We start from the raw sequence: 13,931 nt of genomic DNA, 5'->3' as shown, positions 1-13,931 counted from the left end.
ATCAAGCAGGCTGGAACAACCCCATGGAATGGGAGCGATCAATCACCACTAAACCTTCGAACTAGAATGGCATCGTGTGATGACGACGCAGGAGAAGAAGAAAAAAGGGTATAAAACAAGCATGAACATGGAGAATCGGAACACCGTCCATGGGAAGGTGATACCGAATGAATGCCCAAAAGTAGAAAGGGACGAAAAGGGGGGTAGGCGAATGAAAGGTGCTCAAAATGGCGAGGGAGAAGGGTAAGCTGTGTGTGGCAGATGCAAGCTCCAAGAAGTATGAAACCCAAATAGATTAAATGCGAACCATCGGGATCCAAAAACGGTCGACTGGTATTTTGATTTAGTCTTTTTGTCCCTCATTCTCGAGGAGCTCCAAGACAATCTGGCGCCGCTCATACTCTGGATGTTGCATGCAGATTTTGACTGTGTTGCCCAAGCCCGTGGGGGCTGGGATGCCATTGGTGGCGCTGGAGAAGCCGCTGGCAAGACTCATCGCGGCGCCGGTGTTGGTCTGTGCACTTCCATTGAGCGAGCCAGGCACCTTGCTGCCGTCATCGATGCAGACGACATTATGGCCGGGAATGACCTGGCGTAAGCGGCCGTTCATTGCGTTGCGGACTTCGACGAAGTCCTCATTGAAGAGGATCAGGAACTTGCCATAGAGACAGGCTGTATGTGCGCTGCCCACGAACTCCATGACTACACTGCGAGAGACGTCGCCGTGCTTGTTGACGTACACAGCGCACTGCTGGTAAGCTACTAGGAACTCGCTCTCGCTAAGGCGGAACATTCCTAATGGCTTGAGTCCGCTGATACGATTGGCAATGCTGTCTAGGGTATCGTGCGCATCTTGGGTATCGTTGGAGCTAAAGTCTGGGACAGACCATGAATGTTTCTTGTCAAGGGTGAGGACTTCAATGCCCTTTTGGGTTGAGATGGCAAGCGAGGAGTGGAACATGTTAATTCGGTAGGTTTCGGCAGGGATGTAGAACTCGTCGTAATCGCGGAAGAACTCCGTTTGTGAGCGACGTGAAAACAGGCGGCTCTTATTCGTGGATGATTTCTGCATGACGGGCTCCAGAACCTAGATTTTGTGTGTGAGTTTGCTGTTGCTGTATGAGTTCGCTGCAGCTGTACATACCTTGAATGTAGATGATAGTCCCTCACGCTTTTTGTATATAACCAAGTACCGATCCTTCAGACGACCAGCGGCAAAGAAGCCCACCTCACGGTTTCCAGACAGCTTCTGTGGGGCTCGTCGAGCAGAATCCTGGGACGACTGGGAGGCTTTCCCATTGGCGGGACAGACCACGTCGAGGTGGTATGCAATCAAAGACCGATCTGCAATCAACAAAAGCAAATTGAAATCCTCAAACACGGCCACTTGTGTGACCCGCATGATGGGGATGGCCCTGTACCAGCCCCGCGGGTTATTGAGCTCAGACATGTATAGTCCATTTTCTGTGCCAATTGCACACATAACGCGCCCAGGCGGCTGTTGGAAAACCGTGGCACAGTGGACTGCAGTCTTGCAAATTGCTGTAGGGCGAGTGTTCGAGGTTTCATGTTGCTTCTCGACTTCTTTGATCGCACGATGGAGAGGGGTGCCCTTGATGATGACACTTTTAGAGCCAGGTGTCTGATCAGAGTATGCGAACGCAGTGTCAGCAACGACACGCAGTCGGAATGGCTCGGCGTTCTGCGAGAAGAGAGCAGCGGCATGCTTTGTCTTCGCTTCGATAATCTTTTGGCACCATTTCGCCCGGCTTTGTACTGAGAAAGCGTAGAGAGTATATGTTCCAGTTTTGCCTAGATGCTTGATTTTGAAAGGGTATAGGATCTTGTCGTCCCTTGAGCTGTCAGCAGCCCCGTTTCCTCCAGATCCACCAGACCCCGAATGTGCAAGAGGGCTTGCAGCACCCGCTTGGGAGGGCGTGACAGTCGAAACTCCCCTGACGGATGATTTGACCACAGGATCATCGTCGGTGCTTTCCAAGCCCAATAGGTCCATTGGGATAGGCAGTTTTGAAATATCGTATCGCTCATACTTCACTGCCCGGTCACGCATTGTGAATATTTTGGCAAGAACCAGATAGTGGTCGAACAGGATGGCATGTGTATCGACGAGGAATCTCGTGCGGGTTCCAGGACGTTGCAGCTCGCCTCGATAGATGATCTGTCGGCCCAAGTGTTCGAGATTGAGTTCAACTTCCTTCTTCATGTCGGGTCGCAATTGCAGCTTGGATGCCAACTCCATCAATTCGGCCTTCTTGTTCATCTCTCCCACTTTGTTGTCACACTCTAGTGCCACAACCTTGATCTCTTCAATGGCTTGTGCCAAATTTGTCTTTTCTTCGGAATCCTTGGCCATATTCTTGCGGACAGTCGCCAACAGAAGAGTATATCGCTGGATTCTGGTAATCGGGGCTTTGAGGAATGTATCCCAGCTGAGGCGGCTTGACAGTTTGTGGTCCTGCACTTGGCTCAAGAACTGCGCAAAGTGCGGATTTCGCTCAGACTCCTTGCGCATAAGATAGTTTGCCGTTGGGAAGGTTGCAGCATAGTCGATGTAAACATTCTTAGCTTTGCGAATCCATTCCCGGAAGATGTCACTGAATCCAGAGATGAAAGGTCCTTGTTCTTTTTGACGGTATTTGAGTTGTGCCAACAGGAAATCCTCGTTGACTCTCTTCACAGCATCGACCTTGCCAAAAACGTCTGCCAAGAATTTGGGCAATCGCTTCGCCGGGATGATCGGAGGATTCATCTTGCCCAATTGATCACGATAAAGTTCTCGTAGGACATCCAGTTGCGCCATGTAGGAATCTTCTGTAGTGACAATTTCGTGCAAATTGTTCTGTCGCTCGACCTCTTCCTTCGGATGAGCTTCAAAGACCTCCCTGGGCACCTTGTAGAAAGTGACCCAGTCCTCGATTTTCTTCTGCGGTGCCATCATCTGTGCCTTGAGGTTGACCTTCTTCAATGTCCGCATACAGTGATGCGAGTAGCATCGACCGAAACTATCAGTATCCTCAATGTGCATCTCATGTAAGTGAAGCCTCGGAGAGTAACATCCAGTGCCAGTGATCTGGAACAGGATACCCGAAAGAGTTCCTGAGCCAAACTTGACCCATTCTTCTTCTTTTACCAATGCACCTTCTTCAAGCATACCGCTGACAACTCGAGCAGCCAGTGTCTCGGCATCAGCAATATTCATGGTGGGGACTTTGTGGGTGAACAACGCGACCATGGCATCGGCAATTGTTTGCTCTCTGAGATCTGATTCATCCTCACTCAGATCTTTAATCCAGGACAAGAGAGAACTCAAGGCCCACGGCTCGCTACACTTCTTGAATTGCTCCGACGACAGCTTCGCGAGATGGAACTTCTTGCGCCGGCTAGGTGGGATGCTTGGCAGATCCAGGGCCATAGCCGCCATCGCTGCGGCCGCTGGGTCGATATGAGGTAGATCCTTTTGCTGAAGCTGCAGGAGGAGTTCTTGCTGCTGCTGCTTGTATCTGAGCCGGTCCCGGTCGGCATCGGTCTTAGACCTGATAGGCGCATCAGTACGAGGCCCAATAGGAGTCGACAAAGATGACGACCGCGGAACTTGGGACGGGCTCAGCATAGCATCGCCATGAGGGTCCGCAGAAGTCGGCAAGTATGGGTTGTTATACTGCAGATGACTACCCAAGTCATCCTGCTGCCCCGAGTAGGGGTTGTATGTGCCCGCTGGCACCAAAAGCCCCAAGAGCTTATTATTACCAGCAGTCCCAACAGGTGCTGGTGGCAATGGACGCATCTCAGGGTGGAAGAACAGATCATCATATGTGGATCGGTCATGGCTCTCGTCGTCGGACTGATCTCCAGAATGGGTCTGATATGGTGTTTCTCCTTCATCGCCATAGTCAAAGCTCATCCGTCGGTAAAAAGCATCGGGTGCCGCCAGCCCCCTGTGCCACTGGCATCTACTCTGGCATCAGCTGGCGCATGATGGAGGCGTCTGGCATATTTATATGCAATAGGCGGATGCCCGTATTCATCAAGATACTCACCACGGTCATCAGGAGACACAGAGCTTTTGAATGAACCAGATGTGCCTGGAAATCCGTTGCCCATAGTAGAGTCTAAGAGCCCTTCACCATAGTACGGCTTTGCTTGGTAACCTCCTTCGTACTGTGCTAGGTCGAAAAGATCATTATTTTCATGGGGATCAGAGTGCGATGAATGCCCTCCTGGCGATATGTTGGATCCACGTGAGCTGGGAACTGAGGTATTGGTCTCACGTCGCATCCGCCCTTGAAGACGCTCCTCGCGCGCTTCGTCTTCTTGCATCATACTCAAGCCAAAGCCACCAAGAGCCTCGGGATCGCTTTCATCACTGTGCGCAATATTATGCCATGCGTCACCTGTCTCCATATTGCCGTTGGTGTGAGTGTGTTCCTCATCAGGCGAGAAGTGCATGCGCGAAACAGAGCTAGCATGGGATGCTCTAGAGCTGTGACGCCGGGCAAAGTTCTGAGAATCCAATGCTGCCGCCTCCTCCTCTCTGAGCACATCTTCATATGCCATGGGAGGTTCCGCCGGCAAGCGACTGCCATTCGTCCCAGCTTCGTCGACTGGTGGTCCAGGAAGAGGTCGCGATTGGGGATGTCGAGTCAAAGTTTCCGTTCGGATTGGTAATTCTGACTGCACGGGAGGAGTCGGCAGGGTTCGTCCTGCTCCGGAATGGGATACACTTGGCCGTTTGCCGTACAGCCCATTTGCATGAGTTTGATGAACTGGAGGCGTCGGAGGCTGCTCTTCGAAGGAACCGCTTGGAATCGCTGGGATGTACTGGGGAGATGGCAGGTCATACGCAGCCCCTTGCGAATTGCTGTAGTAAGGACGTGATGTAGGTGGAGGCATATGCATCATGCCCGGGGAGCTTGACGGCACATAAGAAGGCGAGAGGGTAGGTGACAAGGGGTTCGGTGACATGGGTTGGTACGAACGTCCTCCATACGGATGATCGGCACCCCTCGGCGGTGGAAGGGGTGGAAGCGGGGGTTGATGGGAGGAGAAGCCGTACGATTGTGGAGTTGGCGGTGTCTGCCCGTAGTGTGAAGCTGCGCTCTGTCTTCTGGGTAGAACTGGAGAGCTCATTCCCGAAACTGTGGCAGACTGGTATGCTGCAGGATTATATGGTTGATGGGCTGAGGCTGGAGCGGCGTAAGAAGCATTGCTGGAGCCAGTGTACGTCTGGGGGTTATAAGCGAGGACCGGTTGCGATTGGGTGTGTGGAAGGCCGTATTGCTGCGGGTTGTAGGCCGGCTGGGATGACGAGGCTGCTCCAGAGTATTGGTACTGATAGGACATACTAGAGGTTTGCGAAGAGGCGCGACTCGGAGACATGTGCGACATGGTGTCCGAGGAAGTGCGCGAATATCTGGAGTCTCTGTCGTCTTGAAAGGCTCCCTGCGGAGCGTTGTAGCCACCCTCTCCCGGGCTACCACCATAGTCACCACCTTGTGCTGAATACTGTCTATTTTCTTCGGTCGCTCTCATATTCTGGGTCTGAGCAGGGTTGAAGTATCTAGAATCATCCCCAGCATTGTAACTCGGCATCCTTCGTGGCAGATGTTGGTCCGGCGCGGGGTTCTGAGGCGAATAACTGTCATAGTGGACGGTAGACAGCGGAACAGACGCTTGAGGGTTTGTAGGCTGGCCGTAGTATGCCTGTTGACCGTTTGGGTATTGCGACATTGTTGCGGAGGGGTGAGGGTCTGACCAGATGTTGACTCGGCTCGACGCGCCCAGGATTGCGCGATAGATTGTTTGGCAGGACCGTAGAGCTTGGGCACTCAATCAAGCGAGTGAATGGCAAAACGAGTGACTAGTTTAGAGCAAATCAGACTGATTTGAATGAGGGGAACGACCACGCGGGTCAGTGACACGCTGCCGAAGAGCTGACTCTGGGCATTCCCGATGAAACCGTTGAGCGCGATATACTAGCCTTGGTAATAGGGAAACCAAGTCCAGTAAAGATGCAAAACCAGGAGTTGTTTTGGGGGGGGAAATATGTGGATGTTGGGATTCGCATCAGCTGCGCCCACGCTAAGTCGAGGGACCGTCTCCACCGCCAACGGGGGTCACCACACTATGTTATTGTACAAGGCTGAATATACGAATGTCCACGTCTGCAAATATTTTTTTGTATATAAGTACGGAGTACACTGGATGGAGTACTTTGTACGATATATATATGTGATGTCTTTTACCTTCAGCTTATTACTGACATGTTACTAATTGGTGTTTATTCCCCGGGATCCGGGGTCCGGAGCCATCGTAGGTGCCCGTCTTTGTTTTTTTTTTTTTTTTTTTTTTGTTTATAACAAGGTCAAACATCATATACTCTGTATATATCATTAGAAAGGTAGTGAACAGGTCATAGCCATAAATCCGAGAACATGAATGATCATGAATAATCATGGTCCCCATTATTTCATTTCTCTCGCAAGGCTGAGAGGCTGAGTTGGCCCCACTACATTGATCGTATCCACCACATATGCAGAGTCTGAACTTGGGCAACAGTACTCCGTATATTTTCGCCTAAAATGACCCCAGAGATTGGCGGCTGATATCTAGGATTGTTCGGGGATAGTTGATGGTTGGTAATATCGCTATAAAATACCCAATAACTATTTGCATAGAAACCAAACAAGCGATTAACACCTGGAACTAGAAGGTATAGAAACGAAAGGATTGGAGAAATGACAAATTCCATTGGTACAGGCATGTCAGCAAACATAGTGCACCCTCAATATGAAAAAGGATCAGACTCGAACCACTCGAGCGAGAGTTCACTATTAAATAATTGCCACATCATCGCATCATCAGCAGAATAGCTTCCATCAGTGGGTGTTGGCAAGTTCTGAGGGTTTGCTCCAGCAACAGGATCCATATATGGAGATCCAGTCATCAAGAGACGTCCATGCTCATCGGTACTGGCCGGATGGTCGTGCCAGGTCCCAGCCATTGAAGGGTACAACGTAGGGACTTTGACCTGCGGACCCATGCGTTGCTTGGCTTGGATCAATGGGAGGCAGAGATTCTGCAAGTAATCCAGAAGCTTCAGAAGTTTTGAGATGTATGGACTTGTGGTGAACTGAGACAGACTTTGCGTGATGTCTTGCATTAGATTGTAGTCATCCATGTCCAATTCTCCAATGATGTTGCAGAAGAGAACGAAGAATGGACTCAAGGGGTATAGAAGAACAGTCCTGATGAAAAAGAAGGGACATTAGCGGAGGAACTGATGATGCGTGAAATAGACCAACTAACCATGTTAGGAATGAGGGATAAGGATCTGCGAAGCCCGGGGTATCTGCGAGGTTTTTCTGAAGGTGATGCAGTGCCCTGAGAGATTTGCGAGAATATGATACACATTCCTTGTGTGTCATAGGAGAAAATGTACATTTTAAGCGTGATCGAAGAACATCAACTAGAATCGCGTAATAACAAAATTCTGCTGAAATCCAATCTGAAGCGATACAGCCTGGTGCCGCGACTCGACTCTGGAATAATAGGTTAGCTTGAAAAAAGAAAGGCATTTAATCAAACGCACAGATTGCAATTTTGAATGTATGACCTCCATTCGTTCTTGGAGTCTTGAATGATTGGCGATTATTTGGCGAGTGTTATCCGCCTTGCCGCAATTCAGCAGCTCTCCTTGGACCTGGGCTAAGTCGAACAAAACTCGTATTAATGGGATATGTGGTAGAGACTGGTCGGGACTCAGGAGATCTGTGGGAGATATGCGAGGCTCGGGCAGCGACAGTGGTCGGTAAAGAAGGGTGCTCAGAGTTCGGTCAAGGTAAAAGCACCAGCATACAGCGCTATGGATCTCTTCATCGAGGTTTGAGTTCCCATGCGGATTGCGAATTTCATGATAGCCCAAAACGGAGATCAGACGAGCAGCGTACGAGTTGAGAATCCAGGATTGACTCATGTTGCCAAGATACTGCATGAGAAATGCCTGTTTAATGGTCAACAAAAGACTATCCATATAAGGCAGCATAACAACATACCGCAGATAACAATGACTGAATAAAAGGAAGCGTTGGAGCACTCAAGAAATTGAGATTCTTGATAGCGCGGAAGGCATACGTTTCATATAATTTTTTGGACTTCAGAAATTGTGCGTTGAGATGGGGGTCCTTATATGCTCTCGGTTTTTGATAGAGATGGAAGATGGCCTTCACATAGACGCATATAGAATACTGGTAGACTACCTGCCCATGCTCATGGTTATTTTCACTGAGAATTGTTGAAGCCATCTTCTCTAGTGTTTTATCTGAGATGTGGTCCGGCCACTGAATGGAAGTAGAACGTCCAATAGCAGGTGTCGGTTCTGTACTGCTGTTAGTGCATGTATTTAAAAAGAAAGATGACTTTTTATACCTGAAAGAAGCATGTAAAGCAGCTCTGGTGATGGGGCAATAAATGGACCAGTATGTTGAGAGTCTTCCAGCGGCGCTTCTAATGGCGAAGACTTATCGGTAATCGAGGTTCTCCTCTGCGCCGTAACATCCACAAATTGCAGAGCAGACCTGAGAATTGCCTTTCTTTCACGGTCCATGCGGTCATTTCCATCAAGCTCTCCTTGTATAACCGCTCTAGCCTTCTCTGCATGATGTGCGGTCGATCCAATGGAACTCTCGTCCCGAGGAGATTGGGAAGCATGTTTTATGTGCGAGACATGATCCAATCTCCTTTTTTTCGATGGGATACCTCTATCATAATGATCAACAACATTTGATGGACTGCTATTTTCAATGCCCCTAATTGGTTAGTCAATGGGAGTATGGAAGTAAAGATGAATGGTAATCATACTCCGAGACTGTTCTTTCCAAGTTTAATAATCTTTCCCCGAGGGCAGATATTCTGTTAGATTCGGTAAGCATATGACCGAGATGGAGCCATATGAAAACATACACCGAGGATGATTGCTGGCGAGGTCGTTGAGCCCTTGTACGACTGCACTGGACGCCTGCGTCGGTACAATTTGCACAATGTAGTTTTTTATCACAGCGAACCTATAAAGAGATATGAGTGCCTAGAAATTAAATATATTCAATGAACTTCTTTAACCTTTCTCGAGTAGCAAAGGTCACACTAGTATCGTCAGTATAAGAATTCCCAAAGCGGTATAGTGGCACTCACAGCTCGCAGCACGTCGTCATTCATTTGGTAGATAAATTTGTGATCCCTTCGCATTGGTATTTAGCAGAGCCGTGATCCAGCATTTCCAATACCTGAGGAAAAAGTAATATGAAAAAAATGTAGGATATTGTAGATCGATCGGAGTCCGCGTGCGGGGGCCGCTGAGCCGCTTAGTGAAAATATACCTTTCCCCTTTTGATCGGAGTGCCGACCGAATGGGGAAAGTATGTGGACCCTTACAATTTAGGACAACTTGTTTCAATTATATTTACTTCGGAGTCGGGCTAGACGGATTCAGTTCTCTCTTTTCTAGTTTGAGAATACGTTTGAGAATACATGAAGATTCTTATGTGTCTTGTATGGCTTCATGAGTAGTATGCCAAGGCCTCAGAGTCGGTGTCCGTCATATTACCAAAACAAAAGGTCAAACCTTGGAAGCAAACCTTGGTAAAATGTGTTGCATTAAAATTGACGTTACCAATACAGATTCGCGACTGGAAATATCATATAATATTTGGTAGCACGGCAATGAGTGATCTCGCTAGATGAAGATAACTGATAGAAAGCCCACAATAAAAAGTATAAGCAGTAGGGTATATAGCAAAAGCAGCAAAACAAGGCTTGGGCACATCAAAGAAACATTCATAGGACAAAAAGATTAGCACGGCAATTAGTACCATGGTAGATATAAATAAAGTCGTGGTACTCGAGGGCATTCGAATCAACAATCATAGTTGACAAGGAGCAGAGCTGGAAAAGACGTTTCGAAATCGTGTCGCTCGGCAAATAGTAATCACGCAAATAGTAATCACGCAAATAGTAATCACATTCCATCGTAGATCTGGTCAGGTGCGAGTGAGAACTGGCCTTTCTGGATCTCTCTCGCATCAACATGGTCGGGCTTGACGTATCTCGCGGTCAAAGCAAAGCGCAACTTGTTCTCAGGCACCACGGAATGCTATATCGGTCAGATCTGATGTCCAATGGTGGCAAAGAGGAGAACGACCACAAACCTCGTAGTACTTCTGGAGAGATTCTCCGTGCATAACAACCAGATCACCATGATGAAGTTCCATCTTAATGGTAATGGGGGCCTCTTTTCCCTTGCGGCCCATTGATAGAGCACGGCGAGAGTCATCATACTCATCTTGTGAGATCTCACCAGCATAAAATCCCTCCTTGAGTGCTCGACGCTCGCCCTCAAACATGCAATCTTTCAGAACAGGATCATCTTGCAGAAGAGCCCCAACCTGCTTAGGCTCTGCCCTTCGGGTAGAGCCATTGAAGTACTTGTACTTCATACGGATAAACATGGTTGCTTTTGCTCCAAGGGACAGTGTGGCGATACTGGGCCCCAGCGAGGACTCGCCGTCATCATGGAACTGAGAGAAGATATTTTAGCGTAGGCCATTTTCAGTCTCAAAGTTTTTACTTACTCCGATCTTCATTTCCTCGAAATATCCGAGCGTCAGTAGTTCATTTGGAGGCAAGTATTCGTCTCCAGAAGAGATGACTGCATTTTCAGTTGCCCACGACAAACGACCCAGAGCGTGGAGCATGTCGTTGGGTGCTTCATCGAAGCCCTTGGAATCGACAGACACGACATACTTGTAGGGCATACCCTGTTTAATTTTGTCAGATAATATGGACACTAAAGTTTCAAGGTAAGGTCTCTTCACTTACGTAGTTGACCGCGAAATGTGAGGTCAGTGTACCCGCAACTGTTCCAATGTGAGAAATTATTTTTTGGGGCTCGGACCAGACTCACTTACCCAAACTGGACTGGAGCCGGAATCGTTTGAGACCAATCTCACCACGTTGGAGATTGATGAAAAGGTCATCCGGTCCATTGGTGCGGCTATTGATTGCTTTGTTGGACACAAAGTGGGTAATTGAGCCAACTCCGTCGAGTTTGTAAGTCAGCTTCCGGTAAGGGAAGAAGGTATTGTCGTCAATGTCTGGAATGCTAAACTTCCTGTCAAAAAGAATTGCTCGCTTGATTGGAGCCAGTTCGAAATGATCAAGGACAACCCGGAGCGAAACAGGGTTCATATTCATGAACTTTTGAAATGGGCAGCTGTTCGCACACTCCTCACCGTTGATAGTGTCATCATCGCATTTCCAGCCTTGCCAGAAAGTTCGTCGGATACATTTGAAACACATAGGGCACACGATTCCCTTCCATGCGATACGAGATGTGCTAACATCCGCAGCATTCTCATCCAATGTGGACAGAAGATCAGGAACTAGACTGTAGTGGGGCTGGATTGCTGGGTCCGGACGACTGCGAAAGCTGAGGAAATCAGGATTGAAAGAGAGCTCAGCGGGAAGGGAATTGTTTGCGATCTTCCAGAAGTCGACGCAGCCAGGTTCAAGGCACATCCATCCATCCTCGTACAAGCGAACACTTTCCGTAGAGCATCTCTCGCACTTCAGAGTTTCGGGCTTTGTTTCAAAGTCCCGTTTATCGAGCGGTACTGGAGGGAGAGAGTCCTTCGCCGCCCACCAGCTCTTTTCCGCGAGATTCAGTTTCTCAAAGCGGACCTTGACTCCGTGTTTCTTGCCAATCCTTTCAAACCAGACATTGGTAATTCGGAACCAGTCCATAATGTTGTACCGATGCGGAAGCTGTCGGTTGAGAATCTTGTTCTTGCTCCCTATGAGGATGGTCAGCGGGTTTCTTCTTTTATATAATCCTTGATAAAATACCAATAACCAGACCAACAGCAAGCTTTGAATTTTTGCTGGCGATGATGCTTTGAACAAGTGCATTGTCCGGGTCTTGGTTCTTTTCAAGGGTCAGGTTTCCGCCCGAGTCTTTGGTGCAGCAGCCACCGCTGATGAAAAGTTAGTACAGGCGGCTCGTTATTCCGGAGACACACTACTTCCATTCTGGTAATGATGATTTCCTCATCGATATAGGTACGGGTGCCACCGTCGGCATCAATAAGGAAGCCGTAGCAGAAACCTTCGGTGTGATACATTGCACCTTGGGTGCAGCGAAACCATGGAATTGCATCACAAAGCTGTTGGCGACCCTGGCGGAGAATTCAATATATAGATCATATGAGTTATAGCAGAATAGTAGTGGCATACCTCTGACCAGGCTGGGGGTGTTCCATACACTGGCTCCAGAGCTTGGTCATTGACAGCAACTTCCAGCTGGTCCGATGAGACTATCTGGTATTAGCATGTTTTATTCCACAATAGAAGTGAAACAAAGCCAAGTCACTTTTGATTGCTTGTTCTTTCTTTGTTTTGGCAATGCGGCCTGCCCGCACTGGTCTTTCGACCGCCTGGCGACGATTAACAGCAGGGCGTGGTGCCATATTCCACAACTTGCTGTTCAATCAAGCTAATTTGCCATGAATCAAGTCAGTATCATACTCAGACATATCCCAGAACAGAGATAACTGCCAAGAGAATCACGTTTAGTGGTGGAGGTCAATAATCAAACTCACAGTATAGAAGGCTCAATGGCATCATACAAGGTGAATTGATGTTTCAATTGTGCTCAATATAATTTTTGAAAGAGTAATTAGCTTTGAGAACCCATTCAATGAGGAAGAAGGATGGAAATCGCTAGATGATGGGATGAAGTGTGAGATAGGAGGATGATGGAGCTAGGTGAGGGCCCAAGATATATTTTGCCAGAGCGGCGTCGAGGTCGGGGTGAGGCCGGCATTAAACTTTGACATCACATCATAGTATAAGCTGATCTCGAAGGAGCTTATTGCTCATTATGATCTTCAATTTATAAGTAATGGGATTGTATTAATTCGGGGTGAGATGGGCACCGAGAAATTCCCGAGGTTGCTATGTGTATGTAACTCAATGAGAGCACTTAACCCACGAGCCCAGATATATTGCTATACACGCTATTGAGCCTATGATAAGCAGAAGACTCGAGACATAATCTTCTCGTCTGTTGATGGCTTGTATATGAACTGGACTTGAGTATGGAAAGGGTGGGCAAAATGATCGACCATATATCACATGCAGGTGTTGAACAATGATATGCACTCCGAAACCTTACCTTAACTACATGTTGCACGACAGTAGAGCGTGAATAATAGGTTGTTCTATTCGCTTTTGTACTAGGAGATTGGTCATTCGACTCTGTCGTGTTTCAATTCAAATAAACAGAATCCAATGGGGTCACTTCGCCCATGAAGTAATGATAGTCGCCCAGCTGTTTTAGACATGTAGGTAAAGATATTACTGCTACGGGAATAGTTTTCTGTTATTAACGCACAGGATTTTCAAGCTTCAAAATCCATAATCTAGACCTATTCAACTTGTTCGTCCTATATGCTAAAGTAGTATTTAGTGTACTTCGGCATAGTGAGATGCATGATATTGTCCAACTATATCAGGCTATCAATCCATTCTATAGATAATAGCCCCAAAAAAAGATTGGTGGTGTAGTCGAAGATATCTCGGCACAGTCCAAAAGGGGTAAGCGGGTGAATGGGGATTAGTGATCTACACGCCAAGGCCACTTTAAATATCGCCATTCTGCGTTTCATTGAACTTGAGACAAATTTGTTGATCTCTGGGAAGATATTCGGGATAACTCTAGCTTTCCATAAGTTCGACTTATGTAGTGTAAGGCAATTGAAGTTACTCCATACTAGGCTTATATTGTAGCATGTCATCGATGATACCCTCGGATATGTAAAGGCCGAGGCATCTCTGGTCTTGGCATTAGCTCCGCCAACTAT

The 13,931-nt window shown here is 47.8% G+C and overlaps 3 protein-coding genes across 3 annotated transcripts; all 3 read right to left on the bottom strand.

Moving 5' to 3' along the window:
- Positions 1 to 343: 343 nt before the first annotated feature.
- N7517_009484 (putative Rho guanyl nucleotide exchange factor) lies at positions 344 to 5,748 on the bottom strand (the record flags this gene model as incomplete). Its single annotated transcript, XM_056727207.1, is given in 3 exon segments — positions 344 to 1,087; positions 1,145 to 3,964; positions 3,976 to 5,748. The coding sequence occupies 3 exon segments, from the start codon at positions 5,746 to 5,748 to the stop codon at positions 344 to 346; spliced, it is 5,337 nt and encodes a 1,778-aa protein (XP_056575779.1).
- Positions 5,749 to 6,802: 1,054 nt separating this feature from the next.
- On the bottom strand, positions 6,803 to 9,231 carry N7517_009483 (fungal specific transcription factor domain-containing protein; the record flags this gene model as incomplete). The annotated part of the gene is made up of 7 exons (XM_056727206.1): positions 6,803 to 7,265; positions 7,327 to 7,559; positions 7,610 to 8,020; positions 8,073 to 8,395; positions 8,446 to 8,825; positions 8,878 to 9,080; positions 9,208 to 9,231. The coding sequence occupies 7 exons, from the start codon at positions 9,229 to 9,231 to the stop codon at positions 6,803 to 6,805; spliced, it is 2,037 nt and encodes a 678-aa protein (XP_056575778.1).
- A 799-nt stretch (positions 9,232 to 10,030) lies between these two features.
- Positions 10,031 to 12,536, bottom strand: N7517_009482 (uncharacterized protein; the record flags this gene model as incomplete). Its single annotated transcript, XM_056727205.1, has 9 exons — positions 10,031 to 10,165; positions 10,221 to 10,589; positions 10,644 to 10,829; positions 10,891 to 10,928; positions 10,980 to 11,864; positions 11,917 to 12,044; positions 12,088 to 12,245; positions 12,304 to 12,383; positions 12,440 to 12,536. The coding sequence occupies 9 exons, from the start codon at positions 12,534 to 12,536 to the stop codon at positions 10,031 to 10,033; spliced, it is 2,076 nt and encodes a 691-aa protein (XP_056575777.1).
- Between the last annotated feature and the right edge of the window lie 1,395 nt (positions 12,537 to 13,931).

This window comes from Penicillium concentricum, assembly GCF_028827145.1.
Source record: "Penicillium concentricum strain IBT 3081 chromosome Unknown utg000004l_segment0_segment0, whole genome shotgun sequence".
NCBI classification, from domain to species: domain Eukaryota; kingdom Fungi; phylum Ascomycota; class Eurotiomycetes; order Eurotiales; family Aspergillaceae; genus Penicillium; species Penicillium concentricum.
The sequence above is the reverse complement of the archived record's forward strand: the minus strand, read 5'-3'. Positions and strand labels throughout refer to the sequence as shown.